The 19,197-nt window shown below is 41.9% G+C and overlaps 10 protein-coding genes across 10 annotated transcripts; 6 read left to right on the plus strand and 4 right to left on the minus strand.

Annotated features, from left to right (window-relative positions):
- Positions 1-4,588: 4,588 nt before the first annotated feature.
- MBA1 (Mba1p) lies at positions 4,589-5,323 on the minus strand (the record flags this gene model as incomplete). Its single annotated transcript, XM_022607863.1, has 1 exon — positions 4,589-5,323. The coding sequence occupies one exon, from the start codon at positions 5,321-5,323 to the stop codon at positions 4,589-4,591; it is 735 nt and encodes a 244-aa protein (XP_022462284.1).
- Positions 5,324-5,597: 274 nt separating this feature from the next.
- BRO1 (Bro1p) lies at positions 5,598-8,240 on the plus strand (the record flags this gene model as incomplete). Its single annotated transcript, XM_022607874.1, has 1 exon — positions 5,598-8,240. One exon carries the CDS (start codon positions 5,598-5,600, stop codon positions 8,238-8,240), a length of 2,643 nt encoding a protein of 880 aa, XP_022462285.1.
- Positions 8,241-8,284: 44 nt separating this feature from the next.
- On the minus strand, positions 8,285-9,673 carry SEN54 (tRNA splicing endonuclease subunit SEN54; the record flags this gene model as incomplete). The annotated part of the gene is made up of 1 exon (XM_022607885.1): positions 8,285-9,673. One exon carries the CDS (start codon positions 9,671-9,673, stop codon positions 8,285-8,287), a length of 1,389 nt encoding a protein of 462 aa, XP_022462286.1.
- Positions 9,674-10,213: 540 nt separating this feature from the next.
- GDT1 (putative ribosome biosynthesis protein GDT1) lies at positions 10,214-11,083 on the plus strand (the record flags this gene model as incomplete). Its single annotated transcript, XM_022607897.1, has 1 exon — positions 10,214-11,083. One exon carries the CDS (start codon positions 10,214-10,216, stop codon positions 11,081-11,083), a length of 870 nt encoding a protein of 289 aa, XP_022462287.1.
- A 1,008-nt stretch (positions 11,084-12,091) lies between these two features.
- Positions 12,092-13,045, plus strand: RPS9B (40S ribosomal protein uS4; the record flags this gene model as incomplete). Its single annotated transcript, XM_022607908.1, has 2 exons — positions 12,092-12,098; positions 12,474-13,045. The coding sequence occupies 2 exons, from the start codon at positions 12,092-12,094 to the stop codon at positions 13,043-13,045; spliced, it is 579 nt and encodes a 192-aa protein (XP_022462288.1).
- A 491-nt stretch (positions 13,046-13,536) lies between these two features.
- Positions 13,537-14,403, plus strand: RPL21A (60S ribosomal protein eL21; the record flags this gene model as incomplete). Its single annotated transcript, XM_022607919.1, has 2 exons — positions 13,537-13,547; positions 13,932-14,403. 2 exons carry the CDS (start codon positions 13,537-13,539, stop codon positions 14,401-14,403), a joined length of 483 nt encoding a protein of 160 aa, XP_022462289.1.
- Positions 14,404-14,844: 441 nt separating this feature from the next.
- Positions 14,845-15,960, plus strand: RIM2 (Rim2p; the record flags this gene model as incomplete). The annotated part of the gene is made up of 1 exon (XM_022607930.1): positions 14,845-15,960. The coding sequence occupies one exon, from the start codon at positions 14,845-14,847 to the stop codon at positions 15,958-15,960; it is 1,116 nt and encodes a 371-aa protein (XP_022462290.1).
- Positions 15,961-16,121: 161 nt separating this feature from the next.
- On the minus strand, positions 16,122-16,790 carry MED8 (RNA polymerase II mediator complex subunit MED8; the record flags this gene model as incomplete). The annotated part of the gene is made up of 1 exon (XM_022607941.1): positions 16,122-16,790. One exon carries the CDS (start codon positions 16,788-16,790, stop codon positions 16,122-16,124), a length of 669 nt encoding a protein of 222 aa, XP_022462291.1.
- A 189-nt stretch (positions 16,791-16,979) lies between these two features.
- On the plus strand, positions 16,980-17,386 carry AIM4 (Aim4p; the record flags this gene model as incomplete). The annotated part of the gene is made up of 2 exons (XM_022607952.1): positions 16,980-16,992; positions 17,109-17,386. The coding sequence occupies 2 exons, from the start codon at positions 16,980-16,982 to the stop codon at positions 17,384-17,386; spliced, it is 291 nt and encodes a 96-aa protein (XP_022462292.1).
- A 104-nt stretch (positions 17,387-17,490) lies between these two features.
- On the minus strand, positions 17,491-18,771 carry MSI1 (Msi1p; the record flags this gene model as incomplete). Its single annotated transcript, XM_022607963.1, has 1 exon — positions 17,491-18,771. One exon carries the CDS (start codon positions 18,769-18,771, stop codon positions 17,491-17,493), a length of 1,281 nt encoding a protein of 426 aa, XP_022462293.1.
- Between the last annotated feature and the right edge of the window lie 426 nt (positions 18,772-19,197).

Genomic DNA, 19,197 nt, shown 5'->3' on the forward strand with positions numbered 1-19,197 from the left:
GCGGGCGCCTACCTGCGATAAGATTCCAGGTGTCGGAATTATCTTTCGGTTTTTGTTTTTAGGGTGATAATAGGATGCTAATGATGAGGTAAACCAAGAAGAGCAGGCAAAAACATTCGTAGAGCGTTACCGGGTTTTATGCACCAAGATTTGGGAAACAATACGGCATGGCTCAAAACTAACTAGAAAAACCAATGAGGTAAGCTACCAGTGGCCACAATTAGGAGCACGGCGCAGCAGTTTTCACAACTGTATTATCGAGAATCGAAAATCATGCGAAGTAAAAAAAAAAATTACAATCTTTTGTTAAAGGAAATCACCTCTTCCTGGAGGGGTGAGTTCCCACACCCCCCGATATATACGGAACGTTACTGTTCCGCAGTTAAACGCGCTAACCTCGTCCATTTAGGTCCCGTAGTCCTCAACCCAGAAGTTACCGTAGAGGCAGTAAACCGAGTAGCGAAAAGGGAGTTTGTTAAATTTAGGCACACGTATAACCTTTGGGTCGTTGTGCAGTGGTTTGTTTGGCCCTTTTACTAATATGCCGCAGTAAGCTTGGTTTCCTTTCTCCAATTTTTATTGTCTTTTTCTTTGCTTAGGTTATTCCCGCAGAACACTGTTTTTTCATTAACCTTTCTGTATAGGAAAAAAAGTTCCAACGATTTTTGTCGGACGCATTACACAGGTTGGGAAGTTTACATAGAAGCACCCGGGGGAACTCCTGCTTGATTACAGCGCATTTATTATAGTTCCATTTATGTCTTTTCTGTTGTGGTTCTTTGAAGCGATAAAAAGGCCATTTGATAGGGTTAACACCCAGCAAATACCCATAAACGTCTAATATCCGAACAGGTAGTGTAGACGGATTGGTCTAAGGAAATTTACGTACTGCAAAAGGGGGCTCCTGTCTTTGCCTTGTGCTGCTCTTTTTTATTTCATCGAATAGATCCGAATTCTTAAAGCTCAGTAATACCCGCTCAGAATGCAGGCAAGACGGAGAAGGGCATGTAGAAGTTTTTTTGGGAGTGGGACGTCACCATTTTCAGTGCAAAATTTTGAATGATAGTGAACAAAACTGAGGCACTTCAAAAGAAGAACAAAACGAAAAGTAATTTTCTCCTGTGCCGCAGTCCCCCTGGCCTAGCGTTCCTACGCAGGCATCTCAATCTAGACTCCCACATACAAGGGGGGATTAAAAGAAATGAAAAGACAAGGCAAAAGGAAACAGAATATGACTCGTTATGTACACGGCAACAGATACGAGGCTTTAATTCAAAGCACCAATTGCCTTGAAATCTCAACTGAGACGGATACTTGACCTTGACTACTATCGACACAGGCAAGAATTTGCCTTTCTATCCAAATTCCCTGTGCAATTTTTAGAAAATTGCTGTCCATGTGCAAATATTATATGTTGTTCAACAAGCTACATGCACGATGATATAGCACCAGTGAAAAAGAGAAAGAGTAATAGGGGCCAAATACTACAGTACCATCCCAGTGAGTTCTCCACTTCTTCAATTGGACCAACGTCGTATGTCTTATCTTGCATCCTTCAATCCTCTTCATGGCCTTCATTTCTTCGTTCCTCGATTCTACACATACCGAGCAAGATTCAGAAGCTGACAAAACAAGAGTAAGAGCCAGGCTCAAAGATTATTGTACGTTGCCCATAATAAAGAAGGAACGGCATTATGAGATCCGAACCGACTCAGGAAACTGATAGTACAAAAAAATGTATATCTTTGTATAGTAGCAGCATAAAGAAGAGTTGTAGAGTTTTTGACCTTTTCGTACGAGGGACATAGAAGACGACGGACCCCCACAGGCCGACCCTCCAACTCTCTCTCCGCAAATACCGGCTGTGTAAATTCTCTACACTCCCCCACCAAAAAGAATTGAAAAGGGGAACTCAACTGCCGCGAATAACGGGCTTTGACAATCTATTGAAGTGAGTGTGAACTGTTTTATCGGGTTCGGAAAAAAACGGTCCATGCGAAAAAACAGAAAGAGACCCAGAACGAAAATGCGAAAAAACAGAAAGAGACCCAGAACGAAAATGCGAAAGAATACTAAAATATAATGACTACTGTATATAGACATACTAAGAAAACGGCGTACAACAAAGGCTAACAAGAGTATTTTCTCTACAACCTTTTCTGTAGAGTCCCGTTTAGGTAATAACCGCGTGCCTTTTTTTTGCTGCGCAGGTTTGAGTACACTATTGTTTTGGGTCTGTTTGTTTTTTTGTAATCATTGAAATGAATTTATTGGGATAAGTTTCCATATTTCTCGGGTCGTTGAAGTTCTGTGTGAACGAGAGATAAAGGGGTGTTAGCATGAGAAAGTGGATGGGCGCCAAGAACTGAATACACGATATTTTGTATTGCATTGCAGTGTGACAATTCACCGACACCTGATAATGCGGTACTTTCGTCCGTTATGTTGTCTCTACATTTCGTAATCGCATCCTGGTGTATTTCTTTATTTAGCATCTTACAAGGCAATTGTCCAACTTCTTTTTTTACTTTTCATTCCTAAGCAACTCAAGCTGCCTACCTTGAATCCGTTGAGGCTTGGCAATATTGAAAGAGAAAAGATTGGCATCTCCTCCGCCTTTGTAACTTATTCTACTTTCTAGTGACGATCGACGCTGTAATGGCGCCGTCATTTCTCTTATCGTGGAACGGCACTGACAAATAGGTAGAACTGCATGCCGCACGGAATCATCGAATTCCGTAGTCACCTCTGTATCTCTCGCGATACCGAATAAGGTACTTTTTGCAGCACAACGGGGAAATTCAAAAATTATCAATGACCCCAAAGATAATAAAAAAAATGAGTTTAACACACACACAGTCCGGACCTGCAATTGAGGATCCGTGTTTTGCCATTTTAGTAAGACTCTTACATTGTTGTGGAGTGAAGTCGGTGTTATGGCGCTTTAATGTTGGTACCGGTCCAGCTGCATAGCATGTACTACTTGTTTCTTACCCAAGATAGCTTACACATTATCCGGTGGAATAATCTCAAGAGGGGGAGTAATACAAAGAGGAAAGTTTTAATAGTATATCGGAATTAGCGTCAATGCATATTTATTTATTGTAGATGCACTGCCGTTGGTAAACTTGTTAACTTCAATCAGTATTTGCCTACATTATCGAAACACAATGTAGGCTGCTGGAAGAGGCTCGACTGTTCCTATTTTCCTCTAAAAAGAAAAAAACAAGTGAAAAAGGCCCATCTCAACTCGTCTTGTCTTTACCCCATTGAAGAGTTCAGTTGTTCTTAGTTGTTAGTTTTACATTATAATAACTTGTCAGATGCAGATAAATTGCATCATCTGGCATGCGTATAGCTTAGTAAAGAAAAAAAGCATTCCAATTCAAGCATGCTGTTGTTTTTCACTTTTGTACTCACTTCCTTGGGATCATCTATACTCGTACAGCAACAACTGTACATCATCCAAACTGAGGTTCGAGACCTCTGTTTAAAATAGTTTTACGTTTTTGTTCAGTTTGCTTTTTATTTAATAAAGATCATATCATAGTCTTAGCTTTAATTGGGGGCCAAAACAATAATATCTCTCGTGTTTTATATTTTTGAACATGCTGTGAGGATAAATTGGGAACTCCCTTTGGGAATGAACTCATGAACCGTTACTCTATCCAATACAGTACTGTGAACTATTATAAACCCGACATGTGAGTATACTAACTCGAGACATGCGGATGGCCCGTTATCCGGAACGTATATAAGCCGCAAGGTATCTGCACCGACATCTCTCAAGACCGTCTCTAAATCCAGGACCCAGCGAACGAACAAGTCTGAGACAAGGACGCACAACGGATATAACTACATACTTTACGTATACGGCGTAAATACACAATATCAGAGTCCTTAAACAGTTTATTCAATCACAACCTGCTTTAGCTCTTACACATGCGTTCACCAGAAGAAACAATGAATTGTGTAAGATAATTTGTGGGAGTCCCCGAATATAGCTGACTGGCCGCCAATTATACTACGGTACTGAATACTGTGGACCCGGGTGAAAGAATTGCTCAATAAGTGCACCCTACAGATACTTCCGAAACATATATAACCAGGCCATGCAGGATTGCCTCAGGCCTTGAAGCTTCTCTGAAGATCAACCAACGAAAACGAAGTATTATCAAGAATAACTGGTTAACTAATAACCATAGCAAGGTACAACCAACGGGTAGACTAGAGTATATACTTAGATATTAGCTATATTGTATAAGAACCTAGTTTGACCCTAGTCCACATCAACAACCGAGTCTTACGCTAACAAATTGCATTTAGGTCTTGGCCCAATCTCAATTTCTAAAAGATCATTAATATTATTAATAGTTTGTTATATACAAGAGTTTCATTAAAAGCCAGATACATTTTAGGGGAACTATACCCAGAGTTCAAGAAACAGCCTGGGGCAAGCACTTTTCGTGGGAACATGCTCTACTGTGGTGGCAGTCTAAATATGTCACCACATGTCTTCATTTGACCAATAACTTGTTTCTTGTCAACACTTGCATCTTGTTTTGGCAAGGTGGAATCTGGCTTATTCTCAAATAGAACCCGATAAGTACAAATCGTTTGTTGTAGTGTCGCATAAAAACACCATATAATCAATCACGTTTTTGAGCTGCTTTTCCGTCTCTTTAGTGACGGTGTTCAGCTTAATCAGCTCCTGTTCCGTGTCAAATTTATACACCAATTGAAGATATTCAAGTGGTTGGCCTGGTGCCATGATTGGTTCCAGCGCAACCAGTCTTGGTGGACCGTTGAACTTTAAGATTTGCCATTCTAGAACCAAGTTTTTGGGCAGCATCTTCACACGAGTGGTGAGTGAGTCTTCCACCCAAAGGGACACTTGCCTCCGAACGGAATCGACATCCCTATTGACAAACGCTTTGTTCACCTGGATATAGCTCTCAATTGCCTTATTCTTCCAAAGAAGGAAGTTCGGTTTCACACCCGTTTGAAAACGAAATATACCAATCTTGAAAGTGTTTAATCCAAACGTGTATATTCGCCTAATCAAGGCCTTCAAAACGATCAATGGGTGGAAGAACAAATTTGGTAAGTTGTTGTATGAAGTGGGGATAAATATCTTGTTCCCAACACCCATATATTTGGGATTAAAGTCCTGTTGTTTTTTAGTCTTCTTCGTCTTCTCGGCTTGGTAAACAGCTCTGCCTGTAGAAAATAAACGAGCTTTATTAAACTCCCTCAACAATAAAGTACTCTGTACATTTAGAATTCGAGGGAGAGCCCTACTCTTGAGCATCACCGAGCGCATAATAAAATTCAAATTTCACCTACCCCTGCGCTCCGTGGCACTGGGCACTTCAACAAGCAGCTGTAAAGGAGCTATACATGGAGAGCAGTGTCTTAGTTATTTCTATCTCAGTCTTTTTTTTTTAACCATTTTTTAATTTTGATGCCCGTTTCCAAGTTCTTTTTTTGGTTACTACGTTCTTGATCTTTTCAGGGAGAGGAGCTGTCAAGTCTCTAAAACGAGTACACACCCGCATAACGGACCACTCACAGAGGGTAAACCGTATGCTGAAGTTATGAAGGCCTTTTTGATTGAGCTTCTGCTGAAGGATACGGAAAGACTGGACTGGAAAAAATGTCTTTCATCATACCTTAAGAAAATGTACGGGGCGCAGTCCTGGTCGCAGTTTTACGATGCCCAGCTTGCCTCAGACTTTGATGATTGGAGAATATCTTCAAACGGGGAGCTATCGCCAGAGTCCTTGCTAGCCGCAAACCTGACGTACTATTGCTATTTGGAACAGCTAAACTTGAGACTCGGGAACAAATACAAACAAATGAAACTCGATATTACCTGGTACGACGCAGACTACTCCATCACTCCAAAAGATCAGAAATATACTCAGCATACTATTGCCTTTGAGAAATCTTCAGTAATTTACAACATTGCAGTGATATGTAACCAACTGGCCAGAGAGAAGTTGACAGATGACTATAAACCGAGCATCGGTTACATGACAAAAGCCATGTGTTGTTTCAAATATCTGTCCGAAAACTTTTTAAACTCCCCATCAATTGACCTACAAGCTGAAAACACGGGCTTCTTATCCCTGTTATGTCATGCCCAGGCTCAAGAAATGTTCTTACTCAAACTGCTCAACGGTCCAAATGCAGAGAAACAGGCCTCACTAATAAGCAAACTAGCTGTGGCAACTCACCAACTCTACAACCAATGCAATGACTTTTTGAAGACACCCGAGGGCGGCATAACTCCATATGGTGAACCCAGATGGGGCACAACTATGACATGCAAAACTTACCTTTACAAGTCCATAGCCGCATTTTATTATGCCCTCTACCTTGAACAGCAAAACCAAATGGGCGAAGCCATTGCTTTCACCAAACTAGCACATTTGTCTTTGATTAATGCTCTTCCTTTCAAAGCATGGCTTAAAGAGTTCGTCGACTTTGAGGGGCTAAAGAATAGTATCAATATGAAAACAGAGCAGCTCAACAAAGATAATGACTACATTTACCATGAACTTATCCCTAATAGCGTGTCACTCGACGTTGTCAAGTCAATGGATGCTATTAAACCAATGACGTGGAATTCTATCATTGATGAGTCCATGAAGGACATTTCCCCTAAGTGCGAAGCTCTGTTCAAAGGTATTGTTCCCATGGAGGTCTACGAGAAAGAAAGCATTTATTCCGAGGAGAAGTCTAAAATGTTGAGGGCAGAAGTGGAAGCTACCGAGACTGCAGATTTGGAATACAGCTCATTCTTAGACTTTACGCAATTACCAAGCCTTATTCCGGACTTGGAAAAAAGGTACAAGAGTGGAGAGGTGTACAAAACTAATCCACAAGTGGAACTAATGAGGAACCAGTTGCTGACATGGATAAAAACGTACCAATCAAGTCCTTACATGAGCGTTGAAAAACAGATGACTCTGATAGTTAATAAAAGGAATGAAATCACTGAAGTTTATCTGAATTACCACCTGATCAGAAAGAAAACGACTGTTAAACTGAAGAGTTCTTTGATTGAAGCGTCAAGGTCTGATGAGAAACTATTTTCGTTAATGAAGCCGTATTCAAAAGAGCTGGGAATACTGGCAAATGACAACTTGCTATGGCAGACGTTCAACAAATTTGATGGCGATGGCTCTAATCAAGAAAGCCTGCTGGACGTTGATGACACGAAGACTGAAAAGATTTTAGATATTTTGAAGAAACTAAGACAACTGTCTGAAGACCTAAGGGTACTAAAGGAGGAAAGAAAAGATATATTAGAAGAATTGAAAACGAAAGTTAACGAAGACGACATCACAACCCTTCTCATTACTGAATTGGGGAAATCCGATAAAGAACTTCATGAACTATTCTCCTCTGAGCTGGAAAAATTCAGCCCCTTGAGCACTCGCCTAGAGGCGACTATCTTCAAACAGGTGTCCTTCATCAATGAGGTCAAAGTTAATTTGGATCAGGTGTTTGCGCTTTCAAGGTACACAGAAATGAACTCTGAAGAAATGAAGAGGGAAGCACAAAGAAAAGAATTTTTTGGCAGGATTGAGAAAGCTATGATGAATTTTACTATCTTCGCGTCCGATATAGGCAAGGGTATCCAATTTTATGATTCTCTGTTTAAGATGTCTAGGGATCTGCTAAATTCCAGTAGAAGGCAAAGCGCTGCAAGCAATTCAAATTCGGATTTAGGATTTTCACCTCGGCCTGCTCTCCCACCCCAACCACCCAGACAAAATATCTCAAATGGTCCAGGGATTCCTGGTGGTGCAATGAACACGATGAATACCGGTATGGAGAATCTGTCGTTGGATAACAGAAACAACACAAGGCCTTGGATCCCGACCCATCCGTCCAACGCCCCTCCGCCAGCCTACCAAGCGGAAACTTCAACTTATCAACCACTTCGAATGCCACCACATTTTTCAAGAGCTCCAATCCCACAACCTCCAATCCCACAACCACCAATCCCACAACCACCAACCTCTCAATTTTCGGGAGGAAGTGCACCATATGGCCAATCATACGATCGACCAGCTCCCCTCTTACCGCCTAAACAGCCAAGTAATAACGGGATAACCAGAGATCAGCAGTTTGAAAATGAAGAACGTGAAATAAGAAGGAACCCGACAGCAATATACGATAAATCTTCAGTTTTTGATGAAAATCTTTACTACAAGTATAGTGACTAGCAAATATGTAAGTAATACAGTGGGTATAAAATTGAATATCATCTTTAATTTGCTCTTTTTTTCCTATCGTTAAAGGGTTTTTTTCGAAGCCCATCCTTAGGGGGAACATACCAAACGTTCTCTGATGCAAAGTCTGCCTGAGAAATTCGAACAAAACTGATTATACCATTGTCTATCACTGCAAGAAGGAAAGATGAATATCCGTTTCTCAGTCGCTGTAGTTGCTGTATATGCGGCGGTAGCTGTCTTTTCTTTGATTTCTTTGCTGAGGGATTTTTCGCTGGTGTTTTGGGATCCTTCTTATCCTTAGACTTCCTTTCCGAGGCAATGACGTCCGATCTCGGCTTACCCACAATGTAACTGTGATCATCCCACGAGAATTCATCGTCGGCCACTTCAGATAAAAATTGGAATTTATAATCCAGATGCCTAAATATATTCTGCAGCTCGTCAAATGTTGGAAAATGTGCCCCCCTCTGGTTTTTGTTGTACACGACTACTTGATAATCCGGGAGTGGCGGATGCTTTTTCTTAAAGTTTGTCTGCGGTTTCCACACATTGAATGTCAAAGTCAATTGTCCCTCAGCGTAGTCCTGCTGCGAGCCATAGAAACCTTTCAAATCCTCGATTGTTTTCGGGACGGATATGCTTGGGACTAACAGCTTGAGCTTCTCATAAATTTGAGGAGTCCTCGTATACTTGCAAAAACAGTAGTGCCACTGTTTATAGAAGATATTGTTGAATAGCGAGTTTTTGCGCAAGAAAAACATTGACGTGATCGCCCTGTAAATGGATGTTACACCCGTCCTTGGGGCACTAGGGCAGTTTGGATAGAACGAAGTGTCGCTTGGCGATACTGGATTGACAATGAACCCTAGACGACGTAAATGCGCATATACTGCAAAGTTATCAAGTTCATGCTGGGTTTTGAAAAGGATATAGAGGTCCTCGATACTCAACGGTAGAAGAGAGTCATTGTTCTCTCCCGCAACGGATTGTCCACCCCAGTAGGGAGTTACAGTACCTCTTTCAGACAAGTAAACAAACTCGTAGAAACTTAACCAGACTTGTCCATCTGAAAAATCCACTTTCCCCATTGTTTGCAGGAAATTACCCCTAGCATGCGGTACCACAGCCCCATGTCTATCAGCAACGTAAAGTGCCTTAACCTGTGCTTTAACTGTGGACCCTCTGACAGAATTCGCCAAAGTATCAAACAGCTCCTTCCTTGCCTTGTATAGTAGCAGTTCCTGAACATCCGTTCCATCCGGTTCGTAGTCCTTCTCGCCTCTCTTCGGTATTGTCAGTGCACCATTGGACTTCGCGATTTTAGCAATCTGAGACCAGTCCTGGACTAGTTCGTCTTCCTCTACATCCGAGTCGGCAATCGTGCCATCCTGAGAAAAAACCTCGTTCTCCAATTGCTCCGTCATCTCTTCGCCAAAGGTCTCACCCGGTCTACATCTCCAGCAAAGGCCATCGCAACTCGCCTTCTGGGCATCTGCAAGATACTTTACATCAAGTCTTCGAGATATAAAAAAAAGCAAGTTAGATTTCAGATACGATCTGCAAGTGTATCAATCGATAGAGCGAGCCGTCTCCTTCATTACGTACTTCTCGCCATATTTCACAAAGGAGACTGCGCTCCTGCTTCTGCATGTGGCCTACACAGGGGACATGCGCAATATATTCACAACAAGACTCTCTCTTGCAACACTTGTGACATAAGTTGATGCGGGAAAATGGGTGAGATATAATCACAATATTTTTGAGTTCTCTTTTTTTTTTTCTTCATTCTGTCTTCTCTCGTTGTTGCAGGACGAAGGAATTTTTATGACAGACAGATCATATCTTCGAGTTTGACGTATATCCGAGCACTCAGACGTTGGTTAATTGCGAGAGAGGCCAATCTCGAAACAAGGTAAAAGATTGATTTTAAAATTGGCTCACACCATCCCTTCCTTTGTTCAAATATGCGTCCTACATCCAAAGTAGCTGCTCTTTCCGTATTTGTGTTGGGCATAACCACGGTTGCTGCTGTTTCATCCACAATCTCAACGGGTACCGTGGCAACAGCTCGTTCCATTCCACCTCCAGTCGAACAGGCTAATGTAGGTACAAGCGACGCTGGTGATATTTCCCACAGCCCTCAGAAGGCCTTTATAATGGCTCTCTCCATGATCGGGCTGTCTGAAATCGGTGACAAAACGTTTTTGATTGCTGCTCTGATGGCAATGCGTCACTCCAGACTCTTTGTCTTCTCAGCGGCGGCGTCTTCTTTGACTGTTATGACAATCCTTTCTGGTGTTATTGGACACTCATTTGTCGCCTTCATTCCAGAGAGATACACTGCATTTTTGGCAGGTCTACTGTTCCTGGTATTCGGTTACAAATTAACGATGGAAGGGTTGGCAATGCCTAAGGACTCAGGGGTCGAGGAGGAGATGGCGGAAGTCGAAGAAGAAATTGTAGAAATTGACATGGGCAGCCGTAAGAACGATGTCGAATCCGGTTTGCATGATGGCTCGCACGTGTCCACTTTCAGCACCGTATATGACCTAGCCTCGCTAGTTTTCTCTCCAGCATGGGTTCAGATTTTCATAATGGTCTTTCTAGGTGAAATGGGTGACCGTTCCCAAATCAGCATTATAGCAATGGCTTCCGACAGTGCGTACTGGTTCACCATTTTTGGTGGTGTAGTAGGTCACGCGTTTTGCACCGCCCTTGCTGTTATTGGGGGTAAATATTTGGCAACGAAGATCAGTATGAGAACTATGACTCTTGTTGGGGCATTATTCTTTTACATCTTCGCTGCCTCATACATCATATCTGCGTTTGTTTGAAAAAAAAGAGAAAAGAGGTTGAGGATAATAACCTCCTTTTCTTTTCCCTCTAACACATAACGATCGGCAGAGTTAAATCAATTCCTTATTCCATTTTCCATTATTTATTATAAATATTACAATCTTATACACATACAGCTTCAGTAACTCTCATTTTGAGATATATTTATCTATCTTTTTTACAAACGGTTGATTTCCGGACATTACTCTTTCTTAACTTTTAGATGCCTGTTCTTGCAATATTCGCTTCCGTAATATCCTTTTGATTGCGCTTTTTGTTCTTTTATCCAATTCGTCGAAATTCTTCTTCAGGTCTATTTCGAAATCCCTTGTTTCATCATGGACGGTATCTATACTGTGTTCAGAAGAACCTCCTGATTGCCGTTCTGACTCAAGGTCCAACTGCTCTTCACTTTCAGATTCTTCACCTGAATCACTTGAGTTTTTCTTGAGATTAGACTTTTCATCACTGTGAGATAATTTAGGTTGTTTCACAGACGGTTCATCATACACTTTTGGACTACTTGGATCTACAGGTTCGGTAGATAAACTCTTCCCCTGGGTATCTGCCTTCAGCGCTTCTAATTTCTTTTCTTTCATTGGCTAAGTGGAGTAATGTTGACATTATATGCTGATCCACTTACGTATCACATGCACAATCTAGCGAAGTCTCCCTTGCGCCGACACTCCACAATAAGAGATGCCTTGACACTCGGGTTCAGTATGCATCAAAATCTTCAAAATAGGAAAAATACTGTTTTCTGACGGTTTTAAGCACCCAAACATTCTGTAAAGCATTCTTATCTTTACATTTTGTTTTTTCACAAAATCAAAGAGCTTTCCTTTTGGGGATATTTAATTTTTGAGACGCAAACCAGTTTTCCAAGTCCAGACCTTAACTGAAAAATTCAGAAAGCATACTGAAGTAGCGATATTGGTGAAGTTGTAGTGAAATTTCAGTTAACTTTTGCTTAAAGAGACCGACAACACCAAGTTTAAACAGTAGCAATGCCAAGTACGTATTTTTAATATTATTTGCAATCATGCAAATGTGTGAGGTTCGGGCCTATCGTGGTGTTGCTTTTGAAAAATATATGGCAATATCAGAATAGAAGAAAGATTGAATGACGCAATTCAATCTCATAATGGTATAAAGGTTACACTGAATTCCCGACACTTCAGTTTAACCAGCAATTTTTCACTGGAGAGTGGAAGGAAACCCCTGCAATCATATCCCCTTCTTTTCTGATGTCGCATTATTTTTTTGACAAGTCAACAGTCCTGGCGATATGGGCGAATCCAACACGTTACGATTCATAAGGATGATTTTTAACTAACAGAATTTTTTAATCAATTTTCCATATTGATTTTTTTGTGTTTGAATAATTAGGAGCCCCAAGAACTTACTCTAAGACTTACTCTACTCCAAAGAGACCTTACGAATCTTCTCGTTTGGACGCTGAATTGAAGTTGGCTGGTGAATTCGGTCTAAAGAACAAGAGAGAGATTTACAGAATCTCCTTCCAATTGTCCAAGATCAGAAGAGCCGCCAGAGACTTGTTGACCAGAGACGAAAAGGACCCAAAGAGACTTTTCGAAGGTAATGCCTTGATCAGAAGATTGGTGAGAATCGGTGTTTTGTCCGAAGACAAAAAGAAGCTGGATTACGTTTTGGCTTTGAAGGTTGAAGATTTCTTGGAAAGAAGACTGCAAACCCAAGTTTACAAGCTAGGTTTGGCCAAGTCTGTTCACCACGCCAGAGTCTTAATCTCTCAAAGACACATTGCTGTTGGTAAGCAAATCGTCAACATCCCATCTTTCATGGTCAGATTGGACTCTGAAAAGCACATTGACTTCGCTGCCACTTCTCCATTCGGTGGTGCCAGACCAGGTAGAGTTGCCAGAAAGAACGCTGGTAAAAACTCTGGTGACGCTGAAGAAGCTGCTGAAGAAGAAGAGTAAACTGATTAGTTCATCAACAAATCTGTATAATACAGCTTATATATAGCCTAACATTTTGTATTGAATTAATAGAGACTCGCCTGTTTCAATTAAAGAGTTTGGATGCTATCGTGACGAACCTTTGCGTGTGTTACACATCGAGATTCATGATTGCTCCATTTTTGTGGACTGTTAAACATCCGTACATTTACAGAATAGATTTGAAAAAAATGAAAATTATAGAATAAATGTTCCCAAATGGGAAATAACAAGCAAGTCGTGAAATAATGTGCTGAAACTTTTTTGGTTGGACTCTCTAGGCTCAGCTTCCGCCTAAGGCAAGATTCCTGTAATGAGAATAGTGGGGGAGCAACCCGCTCCTAGACCGAGAATTTCCTGGCTAACGCAATTTGTGAAAAAAAAGTATTGATATTATTGAAATTACAGTGATAGAAGCGAAGGTACTAACTAACACTTAAGAATAACAACGAAGACAAAATCAATAAGCAAAAATGGGTAAATCGTATGTATTAGATGGTACAGAAATGAGCAATAGTCTGTTAATTTAGTGAAATGTCCTTTTAAAGCTGGTTATTTTGGTTGAGAAGTGGTTTTTTATGTGGAATCTACAAATAAACTATAGGTGATATACGGATGATATCAAAACAGAATATAGAAAGAGCGTCGGCCTAAAAAGATATACTGAAAATCATATGATTGTCCATTTTGTTTTCTGAAGAAGAAGTCAGGTAATTTTGCTGCAAAAAATCAATGCTTCTAAATCAATTACCGACATTTCATTAATATACCGAGACAGTTAAACTCCGTTAGAGGGAAGGAACGAATAGTAATACTAACATCTCATTATCAAACTTTACGCTCCGCATTTGATATTATTTTTACACAGTCATGGTTACAGATCTCGTACTCGTTACATGTTCCAACGTGACTTCAGGAAGCACGGGGCTGTCGCCTTGTCTACCTACCTGAAGGTCTACAAAGTTGGTGACATTGTTGACATCAAGGCCAACGGTTCCATCCAGAAGGGTATGCCACACAAGTTCTACCAAGGTAAGACCGGTGTCGTCTACAACGTCACCAAGTCCTCTGTCGGTGTCATCATCAACAAGATGGTTGGTAACAGATACCTTGAAAAGAGATTGAACTTGAGAGTCGAGCACATCAAGCACTCCAAGTGTAGAGCTGAGTTCTTGGAAAGAGTCAAGGCCAACGCTGCCAAGAGAGTTGAGGCCAAGGCCCAAGGTGTTGCCGTCCAATTGAAGAGACAGCCAGCCCAGCCAAGAGAAGCCCGTGTTGTTTCCACCGAAGGTAACATCCCACAAACTTTGGCTCCAGTTCCATACGAAACTTTCATTTAAGCGCTTAATTTACTACCGGAATTCAAGTTCATTGTTTTTGGCCAGTTTTCTAACCCGCTTTTTGTCTTGGTTTTAAATAAATATATACTTAACATCAAATAAAATCATCGTAAAAGAATTATCGTCATTTTGTTGTCAGGAATTGGCGATGGACGGTCTCCTGCACTCATGTCCTTGCCTCATTTCATATGTAGCTATTAAATAGAGTTTTAGCTAATTTTTTTTTTAAAATTTGTGTCAGATGCGTATTGAAATTTATTAACATTAGTCCCAATATACGGTACGCTTGACTAGATCACATATGCGTTGAGACATCACCGTTGAGACAATTGGTCGAACAGAACGATACTGGTAATTGCATTTGTAAAACTCCCAGAACTGAAAGCGATACTTTGTCTTCGACATCCTCTTTTCTAAGCTCTCATACAACCATTAGGGCAAATGACGAAGAAACCATTTGAAGAGTTCGAGGACCTGGAGGACCGTGCTATGGAGTCGCTGCCATATTTGGCAAGTGATGAGAAGGGCGCAAACTTTAGGGACCCAGTAACATTGGGTGCAAACTCCGATGCCCCGGAAGTACACGGAACTGTCAAACCATGGGTTCATTTTGTTGCTGGTGGTATTGGTGGTATGGCAGGTGCCGTCGTCACATGCCCATTCGATCTTGTCAAAACGCGGTTGCAAAGTGATATATACCAATCGATATACCAGTCGAAAGCTGTGCCTGCGGGCAATCAGCAGATGAGTATTGTGAGACAGTCTATGATCCACTTCAAAGAGACGGTTGGAATATTAACGAACGTTTATAAACTGGAAGGATTTAGGAGTCTTTTCAAAGGGCTGGGTCCGAATCTGGTGGGTGTCATACCGGCCAGAAGTATTAATTTCTTTACCTATGGAACTACAAAGGAATTGTATTCAAGGTCTTTTAATAATGGCCACGAGGCACCATGGATTCACCTACTAGCGGCAGCCACTGCTGGTATTACGACATCAACAGCGACGAATCCCATCTGGCTGATCAAAACAAGAGTACAACTAGATAAAGCTGGTACAACAAGGCAGTATAAAAACTCATGGGATTGCTTAAAGAGTGTCATCAAGACTGAGGGTATTTATGGGCTATACAGAGGGTTGAGTGCCTCGTACTTAGGGTCGGTGGAGAGTATATTACAGTGGTTGTTGTATGAGCAAATGAGACATTTGATCAAGCAACGGTCCATAGAGAAGTTTGGACACGCCAACGACGGCTTGAAATCTACTTCCGACAAAGTCAAGGAATGGTGCCAGCGGTCCGGAAGTGCAGGTCTCGCCAAATTTTGCGCCAGCATAATCACATACCCCCACGAAGTAGTGAGAACGAGGTTGCGGCAAATGCCAATGGAGAATGGGAAACTAAAATATACTGGTTTAGTTCAAAGTTTCAAAGTCATTCTCAAAGAGGAAGGTTTTGCATCAATGTACAGTGGGCTGACGCCTCACCTAATGAGAACTGTTCCAAATAGCATAATTATGTTTGGAACCTGGGAGCTGGTAATCAAACTGCTTTCATAAATGAATGGGCAACTCCCCTTTATTTGGAAGGCTGCCTTAAAAAGAACAAACCACGACATGTTTCATTATGATTTAATTTAATAACATATAGAATAATAGACGCTCTTGTAGATATGTATACACTGTATTCTCACGAAACCAACGGTGCAGATCAATATCCTTTATTGATTTACATCGTCGGACGAAGTGGTCGGTATTTGACCGCAGTACATGTATTTGAGTATATCATCGGCCTCAAATGGCCTACTTGGTTTATAGTTATTGATACTACTTTCCTGACTGTCTATTATCATATTATCATCGTTATTTTCTTTGAAGTTCTGTTTCTCGAACTGTTCTGCAAAAATCCCCAGGGCCCACTTCGTTATGTTAATGTCGTTTTGCAAAATCTTGCGAGTCTCTTCTGAAGATAAAGTATTAGATGGAATATCAAATGTTTCCTTGGACACTTTGATCCACTCCTCTACATCAGGGGGAAATTTCTTTCTGAGCAGAGTGGTGAGGAGATTTTCGTGTGATGTTGTGGGAAAGTTCGGTAATGGATATATCACCGTCGAATCGAGGGTTTCGTAATAATGCTCTAGCGTCGACGTGACGGACATCAGCTGAGAAAGTGTCACGTTCAGTTGTGCCTGAAGCGAGTACCACTGGGGCAGTTCTGATTTACTGAGATCATCCCTTACGCGGCGCAATGAATGAGTTAATTGTGCCACTCGCATTCTTACTGCATCCAGTGCCTGAGTTGGAACTCCACTAAAATCAGGTTCAATTCCGTCTGGAGGTGCCAAATCATTGGCCTTTGGGTGCGATTGGACAGGTTCCTGTGACATCCAGGTTAAATCAGGTATTTATCTCAAAAGAACAAGAAAGATACTGGATTCATCGTGTGCATGTAACTGTCTGAAGGTACCGTGCTACTTTTATTTTTTTACATTAAAAGTGAAGTTTTTAGAAGGCGGCGTCTGACCTGATATTTCAAGACAAGAAAATGAGGTACCAGTTAGCCATTCTGACCACAAATGTCATCAAGTTGTATGTAATAGCACAGGATATATGGAGGAAATAGTTTTTACCCCCTTGATCTGGAAGTGAAACCTATACTGTAGGAGAACCCTTTTTTACTAACAAGATTTTTCCTGTAAATTAAGATAAAGTCGAGAAGCCATCGAAGTCTAAAACCAGGAACGAAAGTTCCAACAAACGGGTTACCAAAGAAGGTACACCAGAAAAAACCGCCATTGACGATGATAGTAAGGAATTGAGTAGCAAGAGTATATTTTTTGACCCTGATTGGAATCCTGAAGGCCGTGCTCCACTCGGGCACAAGAATATATCATATAATTTTGCAACCTTTAATCGCAGACTTGAACTAGAACCGAAGCTGTCCGGTTTACACAATGTCAAATTACCTGATGTACTAAGGTGAGATAGATTGGGCTTTTCCAGATGATATGGGGTATTTATCTATCTACTTAAAGTAATGCATTTTTTCACTTTTAAAGACGGCTACCAGCGCCACATGTGTACGCGTTATGGTGACGTACAACGCTGGACCAAGTTGGCTGCAGGTTTCCAGACGTGCACTGAGTTGTCGTTGGATACACTGCACATGAGCCAGGGGTCATGGAGGTCCCATGCTATGTCGTTGACTCCCAACATGTGCCCGGAGTGCACAAATATAGTCTTATCTTCTATCTCCAGGGATGTATCCCATATCTTTATAAGCCCATCACTTTGTCCTGCTGTAGCAAGTACACTGTGATCATGTGGATTCCATTCCAATGTGGAGACGGACCCACCATGATCGAAATGTACAATCGGTTCCGCAGACAGTTTCCTAACATCCCAGAGGTTCGTCCTCCCCGTAGAGTCTGTGGACGCTAGTAGCAAATTATTCTCCCAGTTGAATTTGCAAGCATTTATGCCCTCACTTTTGAACTGGTTTCGTATCTTAGCCACAGCGTTCTGTGCCCTTGTGTCGAACAGTGCCAAACTGTCGGATCTCTCTCCGCACGCTGCTAAAATGCTATCATGTTGCGACATCCAGCTGACATCATTGACGCCTCTGCTGTCGAAATTGGAGCATTCCCACTCGGTCTCGCTGATCGTGGTATTGTCGACATTGAATCTCTGTAGGTCCCACACTTTGACGGCACCGTGGGAGTACGCAACAGCAAGCGTCCCCTCCCTGTGGTGGTTCCAAGCGAGCGAAACTGCCTCGTTATCCACTGGCGTACGCCTAGCTTCGTCCGTCTCCTCATTGTAGAATCGCGCCTCATAGGGGCCGTAGTCCTGTTCAGCGTCAGATGCTGCGTGTTTTTGAATTCGCCTCGTGCCGTGCTTGGTCCTGTTGAACACGTAGACTGCACCGTTGGAGGATGCCGCAGCGATGACGTCCGGGTTCTGGGGCATGTATCGCGCCCTGTTGCAGTCGCCCCTCGGGAAAGTGATGGACACGTTTGTGGCTAGGTTTTTCGGTGGGAACTTGGTGGTGCGGTCTGGCTTAAATTCCATCTCGTCCATGTCGAAGTTGTTCAACGATGCCCAATCGAGGTGTGCGAGCGTGGATATGCTGGCCACGTAAACGTTTTCGTCCTCTGGCAACTGGCAGGAAGTGTACGAGGAGAGCAGGATCCGGTGCGTGTCAGTGTTTGCATCGACGTCAGGGAAGAACTGGCATGTCAGTGATGGCCATTTCGCCGTGTTTGTGTTGAGGTAGTCGTACAGTAGCTTGGTGTTTTTCTTCCAGTACGCGTACCGCGTCTGTAGGTCTTCTGAGATAGTAGAGATTCCGGGTTCATCAGCAGTCATGACCAGTCTTTGCACAAAGAGGTATGGGGGGGGGTAAGCGACGGTACCTTGTGTCTAGTGTATTTGTCTCGGTGTATATTCTCAGACAAACGCGTACACGCGCTTATGTATAGCTCACGTCGATGCAAAAAAAACTAACGTTGAAAAATATCATGACGCAAAAAGAGCTTTAAACATTGGCAAAGTCGAGAGCCGACTACTTCAACATTTTTTTTTTGTATTTGAGGGGACCAAGTCTTTATCGGTACCGTAAGTAGTATCCGGAAGGTGCACGCGTAATAATACATACACATACACAAACGTATATAGAAATGGGAGGGGCTTCAAGCGAACCTCTTCCCACGTTTATAACAAAAAAGACTTATTCGTAAGAGATCATCGTCGGAAAGAAAGACAAGCATAAAACGACAACAAAAAGGGTTTGTC

This window comes from Huiozyma naganishii, chromosome 1 (assembly GCF_000348985.1).
Source record: "Huiozyma naganishii CBS 8797 chromosome 1, complete genome".
Lineage (NCBI taxonomy): Eukaryota > Fungi > Ascomycota > Saccharomycetes > Saccharomycetales > Saccharomycetaceae > Huiozyma > Huiozyma naganishii.